This window comes from Diospyros lotus, chromosome 2, assembly GCF_014633365.1.
Source record: "Diospyros lotus cultivar Yz01 chromosome 2, ASM1463336v1, whole genome shotgun sequence".
NCBI classification, from domain to species: Eukaryota; Viridiplantae; Streptophyta; class Magnoliopsida; order Ericales; family Ebenaceae; genus Diospyros; species Diospyros lotus.
The window spans coordinates 22,219,869-22,230,341 of NC_068339.1; the positions used below are offsets into that span (position 1 = coordinate 22,219,869).

General features: G+C 43.4%; 1 protein-coding gene and 1 non-coding gene across 2 annotated transcripts; both read left to right on the forward strand.

Moving 5' to 3' along the window:
* Positions 1–5,004: 5,004 nt before the first annotated feature.
* Positions 5,005–5,109, forward strand: LOC127796113 (small nucleolar RNA R71). The gene has a single exon (XR_008021942.1). It is a non-coding gene; the product is annotated as a small nucleolar RNA R71 (small nucleolar RNA).
* A 3,621-nt stretch (positions 5,110–8,730) lies between these two features.
* Positions 8,731–9,606, forward strand: LOC127794713 (uncharacterized). The gene has a single exon (XM_052325959.1). It carries the CDS (start codon positions 8,731–8,733, stop codon positions 9,604–9,606), a length of 876 nt encoding a protein of 291 aa, XP_052181919.1.
* Positions 9,607–10,473: the final 867 nt, after the last annotated feature.

The window sequence follows — 10,473 nt, forward strand, 5'->3', positions numbered from 1 at the left end:
AACATGCAATTCCAATCAAGAATAAGACAAGTAAATGTAAAATACTAGGGAGAGAGAAACAGCCTGGTGTATCAAATGGAGGTGGCGTTGAGGAGATGCAGCTCCTCCACAATATGCTCCTGAAAGCTCTCGTAGAATGGCTTAAGCCGCTGCTCGTTCACTGTGAATTGCTTTGCATTGGACTCGTCCTTGATTGCAACTGCACCAAAGGGAAAAACATGAATAACTATGAAAGGACCAGTCCAACGAGAACGTAACTTACCGGGCATCAACTTGAGACGAGAATTGTATAGCAGAACTTTCTGGCCAACTTCGAATGTCTTCCTCACAATAAGCTTGTCATGCACAGCCTTGGTCTTCTCCTTGTAGATGCGTGAGTTCTCATATGCGTCCATCCTAATCTCCTCAAGCTCTTGAAGTTGGAGCTTTCTTTGGGACCCCGATTGATTGATGTCCATATTGCATTGCTTCACCGCCCAATATGCCTTATGCTCCAGTTCCACCGGCAAGTGACACGCTTTTCCAAAAACCAACCTATAAGGGGACATGCCGATGGGGGTTTTGTAGGCCGTGCGGTAGGCCCAAAGTGCATCTTCTAATCTCGTGCTCCAGTCTTTCCTATTGGGCTGGACAGTCTTCTCCAAAATCTGCTTGATTTCCCTATTTGAGACTTCAGCTTGCCCATTAGTCTGTGGATGATAAGGAGTCGCCACTTTGTGTATTACCCCATACTTACGAAGTAGGGTGTCCATCTTTCTATTGCAAAAGTGGGATCCTTGGTCGCTGATGATGGCCCTAGGCATGCCAAACCTGCAAAAGATGTGAGAACGAACAAAATCTGCAACCACAGAAGCATCATCAGTCCTGGTGGCTTTAGCTTCCACCCACTTAGAAACATAATCCACAGCTAACAGAATGTACAAATAACCAAATGACACAGGAAATGGACCCATGAAGTCAATGCCCCAAACATCAAAGATTTCACAAAACAATAAGGGTTGTTGAGGCATTTCATTCCTACGTGATATAGTGCCTGTGTGTTGACAACGTGTGCAATTCTTACAGAACTCATATGAATCCTTAAAGAGTGAAGGCCAATATAATCCAGAATCTAAGACTTTCCTAGCTGTACGTTGGGGACCAAAGTGACCACCACATGCAAGTGTGTGACAAAAATTTAAGACAGATGCAAACTCATGGTTAGGCACACATCTCCTAATGACCTGGTCACTACACATGCGCCACAGATAGGGATCATCCCACACATAATACCGAGCCTGACTCTTAAATTTATTTAGCTGTTCCTTCTTAAAATATGCAGGTAATTTAGAAGCAACTAAATAATTTACTAAATCAGCATACCAGGGCTCAACACCATGAATGTGGTATAATAACTCATCTGGGAAATCATCCCTGATAGGCTGGGAGTCCATGACTGTGGAATCTGAAGTAGGAGGGACCCTGCTCAAATGATCAGCTACTAGGTTCTCGGCCCTACTCTTATCTTTTATCTCCACATTGAACTCTTGAAGTAGGAGCATCCACCGTATCAACCTGGGCTTAGCATCGGGCTTCTTCAATAGGTATTTCAAGGCTGCATGGTCAGAAAACACGACAACATTAGAACCCAGAAGATAGGAGCGAAATTTATCTAAAGCAAACACAATAGCTAAAAGCTCCTTCTCAGTCGTGGTGTAGTTTGCTTGAGCAGCATCCAAGGTGCGCGAGGCATAGGCAATGACATGTGACTTCTTCTCCACACGTTGTGAAATGACAGCACCCACTGCAAAGTTGGAGGCGTCGCACATCAGCTCGAAGGGCAACTCCCAGTCGGGTGGCTGTATGATGGGTGGAGAAATTAGTCGACTCTTCAGTTCCTCGAATGCTCGCTTGCACTGCTCATCAAAGTGGAAGGTCACTTCTTTCTGGAGAAGGTGGGAAAGTGGAAGTGCAATCTTGCTGAAATCCTTGATGAACCTCCTGTAAAATCCTGCATGGCCAAGGAAAGAACGCACCTCCCTCACAGAGGTGGGGTAAGGCAATGAAGCAATAACATCAACCTTAGACCGATCCACTTCTATACCCTTCTTAGACAGAACATGCCCTAAAACAATTCCTTGTTCTACCATGAAATGACATTTTTCGAAATTTAAAACAAGGTTCTTTTCAATGCATCTCTCTAGGACTCTACCCAAGCTAACCAAGCAATCATCAAAAGAAGTGCCATAAACTGAAAAATCATCCATGAACACTTCCATGCAATGCTCTATAAAATCTGAAAATATACTTACCATGCATCGCTGAAAGGTACCTGGAGCATTACATAGACCGAAAGGCATTCTTCTATAAGCGAATGTGCCAAAGGGGCAGGTGAAGGTGGTCTTCTCTTGATCCTCTGGGGCTATGCAAATCTGAAAGTATCCAGAAAAACCGTCAAGGAAACAATAGTGTGACTTACCAGCCAACCTCTCCAACATCTGATCAATGAATGGAAGGGGGAAATGATCTTTTCTGGTTGCTTGGTTCAGCTTTCTATAATCAATGCAGACTCTCCAACTGTTCTGCACTCTCATGGGGATGAGCTCATTGTGCTCATTTGGGACCACCGTGATGCCCGTCTTTTTTGGAACAACCTGCACGGGACTCACCCACTTGCTGTCAGAAATAGGGTAAATAATACCGGCTGCAAGTAATTTACTTACCTCCTGTTTTACCACATCAAGGATGGTTGGGTTAAGTCTTCTTTGAGGCTGCCTTGCTGGTTTTGCTCCTTCCTCCAATAAGATACGGTGCATGCAAACAGATGGGCTGATTCCAGTTATGTCCGCTAAAGTCCACCCAATTGCTTTCTTATTATTTTTCAGCACATCCAGCAACTTTCTCTCTTGGTCAGGCTGCAAGTTGTTTGCAATGATGACTGGCAGCTTCTCATCTTTCTCCAAGAATGCATACTTGAGGTGCTGAGGCAAAGGCTTGCACTGAATGGTGGGTGGCTGCTGCAAAGAGGGGGCTGACCTATTTGACTGGAACTCTAACTCCAAGGCACTATCAACCTGCTCAACAAGGTTAGCAGCACTATCTTCCACTTGGGAAATGTTAGCATCAAAATCAAACTCATGTCTATGCAAAAATTCAGCAATCTCTAAGCATGCAGCACATTGACTCTCTCCATCACTACAATTAGTGCAAATAATCGTATCTGGGAACTCATGCACAGTGGGGATTTTATCAATTAAATCAGAAGACTCAGAACATGCTTCATTCACTAACAGGTCAACTCTATTTACTTGAAAAGTGGAATGATCCTCGGCAGGGAATTTCATGGCATCAAGTATCTTGAAGTTAATTGTGTTACCAGCAAATTCCATGGAAAGTGTACCCTCATGCACATTGATAATAGTTCTAGCAGTTTTTAAGAATGGTCTCCCTAGGATCAAGGGTGCATGCTCAAGTGTGCTGTTATCTTCCATATTCAAAACATAAAAATCTGCTGGAAAGATTAAATCCTTAACCTTAACCAGCACATCTTCTAGGACTCCAGTAGGGTGTGCAGTACTTCTATTGGCTAGTTGGACAACCACTCCTGTTAGCTTCAAAGGACCACACTGCAATGAAGCATAAATAGAGTTAGGCATGACATTAATGGATGCACCTAAATCTAGTAAAGCATTGCTAAATTGCATGTCTCCTATAGTACAAGGAATGGAAAACATCCCTGGATCTTTACACTTTGCTGGCATGGCAGGTTGGATAAGGGCAGAGACATTTCTCCCAAGGTTGATCTTCTCATTCCCCATAAGCTTCCTCTTGTGAGTACACAAATCCTTGAGAAATTTTGCATACTTGGGGATCTGTTTAATGGCTTCAAGGAGGGGGATGTTGACTTCAACTTTCTGGAATGTTTCCAGAATCTCTTTATCCACTTCGGCCTCTGCTCTTTTCTTGTTTTGTGTTGCTCGATGTGGGAATGGTAGGGGCTGGATGTTGGAAGACTCTCCTTGTTCTTGATAGCTGGAGTTTGGTTGCTTGGCTTCTTGGACTAAGGGGGGTTGCTGCTCTTTGCTACCCTCTACATTCTGCTTCTCTACATGCTGCTCCATGTTTGATGATGGTGGAGGGGTTGGGTTGATTACTTCTTTCCCATTTCGAAGCATGATGGCACTAACATTACCCCTTGGATTGGCAACTGGTTGTGAAGGAAGCTGCCCCGAACCTTGACTCCTTAACTCATTGATGTTTGTGGGTAGCTGGCCTATTTGGGTCTCCAAATTTTGAATTGTGGTTTCTGTTTTCTATTGGAATTGGAGTGTGTTGGCTGCTAGTTGCTTAACAAGATCATCTAAGGTAGGTTCTGACTTGGGTAATGGTGGTGCTTGTTGCATGGCTTGATTCTGCCTTGGTGGTGGAGCATGGTTGCTTGAAATTGAAGGATGGAACCTCTGCTGAAATGGCTGATTCTGGTGGTATGGCTGCTGCTGGTGCACATGTTGACTGGAAGGGTTTCCATATCTGAGGTTTGGATGGTCTCTCCAACCTGGATTGTAGGTGGCTGAGTATGGATCATACTTGTGTTGTGGATGCTGCTGGAAAGGTGGATTGTGCTGCTGGAAAGGTCTACCAGGGAAGATGCCAGCAACAGATTCATTATTTTCTTGCAACTGTGGGCATTGATCTGTTGTATGGGATGGCAAGGAGCAAATGCCACAAAGCTGGGGTTGCTTTCTCTCTAATGCCAACTGCCTGACCATGGAAGCCAATTCCTCAAGCTTGTTTTCCATCCTTTGCTGGTCCATAGTGGCAGCCACATTGACTTCATTGATGGCTTTTGTAGGAGTGTTAATTCTGGTACCAAACTGCTGAGCATTTTGTGCCATCTTTGATATCAGCTCTTGTGCAGCTGCTGGGGTCTTCTCTGCCAAAGCTCCTCCACTTGCAGCATCTACCAAGTACCTGTCCATGGGGATTAGACCTTCATAGAGATACTGAATTAGGAGTTGGTCACTTATCTGATGGTGAGGACAGCTGGAACACAACTTCTTGAACCTCTCCCAATACTCATGTAGAGTTTCACCACTCATCTGCCTTATACCACAAATTTCCTTCCTTATTGATGCTGTTCTGGAGGCTGGAAAGAATTTTTCCAGGAAGATCCTTTTCAATCCATCCCAGCTGGTAATGGCAGCTGGTGGCAGGTAGTAGAGCCAATCTTTGGCTGATCCATCAAGTGAGAATGGAAAGGCTCTTAGCTTGATTTGCTCTTCATCTACTCCTTGTGGCCGCATGGTTGAGCAAACAACATGAAATTCTTTTAGATGCTTGTGCGGATCCTCTCCTGCAAGACCATGAAACTTGGGCAACAAGTGAATCAGTCCAGATTTGAGTTCAAAGTTAGCATCCAACTGTGGGTATTGAATACATAGGGGCTGATAATGCACATCAGGTGCAGCCAGCTCTCTAATGGTTCTACCATCCAAATGACCATGATTTGCATTATTTCCATTACCATTATTTCCATTATTTCCATTACCATGATTTCCATGATTTCCATTACCATTATCTGCCATATTGATGAATTCTGGAATAGGTTCGGATGAAGTATTAGAAGCACTATTAGGGTTAATCCTATCCCGAGACTTAAGCTCTCTAGCTTGCCTTCTAAGAGTGTTCTCTAATTCAAGATCCAAGTCAAGTAATGTTTTCTTAGATGACCTGGTCATGCACTAGAGATTAGCACAAAAACAGCACACAAAATGGCCTATGCATACCAAGAACACAGAAACACAAAAAACACACAAACAAAAACAAAAACACACAAACACACAAACACAAAAACAGGTCAAACAATAAGCCCTTAGACGATTTTTTTATGCAATTTTTCACAAAATTTCAACACAAAAACACTGAGGGACCTAAAAACACTAAAAACCACACCAAATTAGCCACTGAGAAACACAAAATGGCCCAAAAAGTGGTCTAAACGTTGGAATTTGGCCAAAAAAGGGTCTCCTCACCGCAAAGCGGTGACTCTTTATCCCCACACCCCCATTTCTTTGGACACCAAAAATCAGCTCAATCGGAGCAAGTGGAAAGCTGTGAACAATAACCGGGAAACTGATTTTTTTTCAAATCAGCTCCTATTTTGCCTCAAAGACCACTCTAAATGCAAGAAAACATCAAGGGATGCATAAAGACATGAAAGAACATCAAGTAAGGATGAGAAAGGAAGAGGATAGCACCGGTATCTCGAGCTCAATCCTTAAATAATGCTATCTGTTATGGGGATGGTCAAAACAGCTGTTGAATGGGAAAGCTGTTGTGGGTGATCTCCTCTTGGTTGCAGCTGCTGGTGTCTTCTGCCAAACGAAAAGAAGGTTAGTGGGAACGTTAAAAGGAATGCTAGAAGAGAAAATAAGAGGAATGCTAAAAGGGAAAAATAAAAGGAATATCCTCTTGGTCAGGTGATCTGCTGTCAGAGGCAGAAAAGTGGGATTCAGCTTTCTAAAAATGGTTATGCTCTCCTGATCTGCTGCAGGCTTGTCTACTTGCTATGTGAGCTTGCTTTTCAGCGCCTATCAGAGCACATGAAGATCAGAGAAGGACACAAGGTGTGCTACTAAAAATCAAAGAAGGACTGCAGGTGTTTTTTGCTTTTTCAATTGCTGCAGGGTTGCAGGGTTGCTTTTCCAGAAGATCAGGTCGTGCAGCCCTCTCCAACAGCCACTTCTTTGTTCAAAAATAATACTAGAAACAAGAAAACAGAAAAGGAAAACACACAAACACAAAAAAAAAAGATCGAAAAGGTAAATAAGGCTTTTCTGTTGCTGCTTGCTATCAGTTCATCTCAAGAACAGAATAGCTTTTCTCCAAGAACACCAAACTGATAACCTTATCAACAACTGATAACCTTTTCACCAAGAACACAAAGCAGATAAAACACACAAACAAGAAAACAAAACAAACAGAAAATAGGGTCGGTCCTCTATGTTTTTTAGAAGAAAAAAAAATTGGCTCCCCGGCAACGGCACCAAAATTCTGACCGGCTGTCGAACCACTCCAGAATTAGAGATCTATGTTTGCATCTCTTCTCTAGTTTGCAGCAAAGTGCACCCTAGGTCATCTCTCACAAGGAGCCTCACTTTCTTCTACCAACAAAGGAGAACCAACATAACCAACAGTTTGTTTAGGGGGGGTGGTTTTGACAGAAAACTAATTATCAAAATAGAAAGACAATGATGGATGAAAAATCAGTAAAAGATGTGCAATCGGCTGTGTATTTGTCTCCTATGTGAAATCTTCCTCGTCCAACCTATATACCTTGGCTTGCTAGATGTTTTGATATCCGGATAACAAACTCAAAGCATCCCCAACAACCGTCCAAGGATTAGAATGATTGGAACAACAAAATAAATACAGAAATCTCTTGTAAACAAAATGCAGCCATTCACTCTCTATTCAACCTATCCGGACCTATGCAAGAACAACCGTTCAAGCACATAATATTCATTTCCTAGATGTTATACCAACCGGCTATAACATTCTGCTCTCTTAAGCATTTAACAGAAAATGAAACCATGCAAATTCACACAAACCTGCCATGAACTCCATGCATTCATAAATCTGCCTAAACTAAACCAAATAGAAATGAATAGGAAACAAACAACAAACCAGATTCTTGTAGCTCATCCGGGACTCAAATTCCACATGGATTCAAGACACACAACCGGTTACAAATGCTCTAGCCTATCATTACAGCAAGGAAAACAAAATGGAACAAAAGATGTAGAAAACAGAAAAATGCTACAACAACAAAAACGGGCAGAATCCTCTCTATTTTCTCCTCTCTTTCTATCTCCTCCTCCTCTGGAAATTAATGCTAAGAGGCCTTAAATACATGGCTAAGAAAGGAAAGGCTAGGGAGGCTAGGGTTGGGCCTAGCCCAACAGAAAACAAGTGAGCCCAAGTCTGCTCCTTGAAAGTAGGCCCAAGCTCCTTGAAAGTAGGCCCAAGCTCCTTTAGTAGGCCCAAGCTCCTTTAGTAGGCCCATCCAATATTCCCTAAAGCCTGGATCCATAGAGTAGAGGTAAGATAGAAAATAGTGTAAGGACAATTTGAAGCATAATAAAATAGAAACAATGAAATATCAGCAAAAATTACTTCAAATGGCCTAATAAGAATGAGGTGAAATGCCAAAATATGGTATAAATATGCATGCTATCACCTATCCCTCACACACCAGCAACCGCCCCTTCCAGAGCCCTCTCACCCACTAGGAGTCCAACTTCAGGTGCCTCCTCTTACTGCCCCACATATTTTCTCAGGACCCTACTCAGGCATGCAGATCCCATCCATCGTTCCTTGGGCTGAGTACGAGGCCCTGCGACAGCAACACGCCGAAGGAATACAAGCTCTGAGGGAAATGACTGGTATTTTGCAAAGTTTGGTCCCCCACGGGACAATCCCAGCTGCGTTGAGAAAGTTCATCCCAGAAATAGTTCCATCTCACAGGGCTCGTCAGAAGGTACCAGGGAACGACTCCTATAGAAAGACGCAAGCCCTGAAACCCACGTTCAACCTGTCCCAACTCGAAACAATCAACCAAGGTCTCCTTTAAGGGAAGATCACAGCCAAACATCTCCCCCTCGAGGAAATCATGGAGGAACTGACCGTCGAAAGACAGAAAGACGAAGCCCACAACGAGGAAGATATTCGAAAACAGTAGCCAGCACTCCGATGGAAAGAGGCCGGGATGCCAAACCCCTAACCAAGCAAAATGATGAGCCTGAGGATAACCCTACTGCATTTAGTGCACAAGAGGCCGCCGATATGAAAAAGATGATTGAGCGGGTCCTACAACAGAATAAGTTATTACCTACTTCTGAGGAACAATCTAGAGGAAAGCTACCATTCGTGGCTGGAGTAATGGAGAAACCTTTGCCGAGGAAGTTCAAGATGCCTCAAATAAATCCTTATTCAGGAAAGGACGACCCTTACGATCACGTGCAAAACTATGAATCTTTAATGATGCTTCATGGATGGGACGACGCGATAATGTGCAGGGCATTTCCTTTAACCCTAACTGGGCATGCTCGAGCCTGGTTTAACGGCTTACCCGAGGCATCTATCTCTTCATTCGGGCAGCTAAAAACAGAATTTATCAAAGCATTCATTATTAACAGTCAGAGAAAGAAAGATGCGACATATCTGCTTAGCATTCGACAAGGGAATAAAGAAACCCTATGCCACTACGTAGACAGATTTCAGAACGCCACACTTGAGATCTGTAATTTACCGATTGAAATAGCAGTGTCTGCTATGTTTCAAGGGACACGACTAACCCCTTTGCAAGAATCATTGTCTTTAGACCCTTCGAAATCTCTGGCAGACCTGTTTGTCAGGGCTAATAAGTACATACTCCATACGGAGATGATGAGAACGATAGGGGGAAACGAAGATGGGGAGTGGAAAAGAAAGGAGCGAGATATTGAAGAAGACTTTAATCGGCGACAAGAGAGAACCCGAAGACTGGATGATGTCAGGCCTCAGCTCAATCACTATACCCGGCTCACCCAACCTCGGTCTGCCATATTGGCAGCCATAAAAGGATAAAGCCTAATCAGACTTCCAAAAAAGGTGGATCGACCTATAGGAAAGAATCATGATGAGTACTGTCGATACCATAGGACTCGTGGCCATTCCACTGATCAATATAGGGAGTTGAAAAATCAAATTGAGATGCTTATCCGAGAAGGACACTTACAAAGATATGTACGAGAAGAAGAGGAAAACAATAGGGAGACACAAAGAAGGGAAGAGAGGCCTGAAACACAGGCAATACATAATCCAGGACAACAAGAGAGAGGGAGCAACTACAGACAAAATCTCCCTCTGGATAATGAACCAACACATCAGGTTATACATGTCATTTCAGGCGGCGAAACCTTGGCTGGTGATAGCTCATCTTCTCGAAAAGTTTATGCCCGTTTGGCCTACCAAGTCAATTCGGTAATGGAGGTTAGAGAAAATGAAGAGCCCATTATGTTCACACCTGCCGACAAAGGAGATATAACCATTCTACATGATGACCCGATGGTAATCTCAGCTATCATTGCAAAGCGCCCAATTGAGAGGATTTTGTTTTACCGGGGAGCCTGTCTCGGTGGCTGGTTCAATTCAGTTGCCAGTCACATTGGGCTCTGATACTCAGAGAACAACACACCAGGTCTGCTTTATGGTGGTTAAAGCCTCATCAACTGCATACAATCTAATTTTTGGTCATCCCTTGCTCAACGACATAAGAGCCGTAGTTTCTTCCTGCTATCTGTTGATGAAATTTCCTACACCCCAAGGAGTAGGACAAGTCCGAGAGGATCAACGGAAGGCCCGCACGTGCTATGTTGCATCTACAAAAGGGAAACAAAGTGAAGAGACTTTATCGATTGCCAAGCAAACTATGCAAGATTAAGTTGTATTATT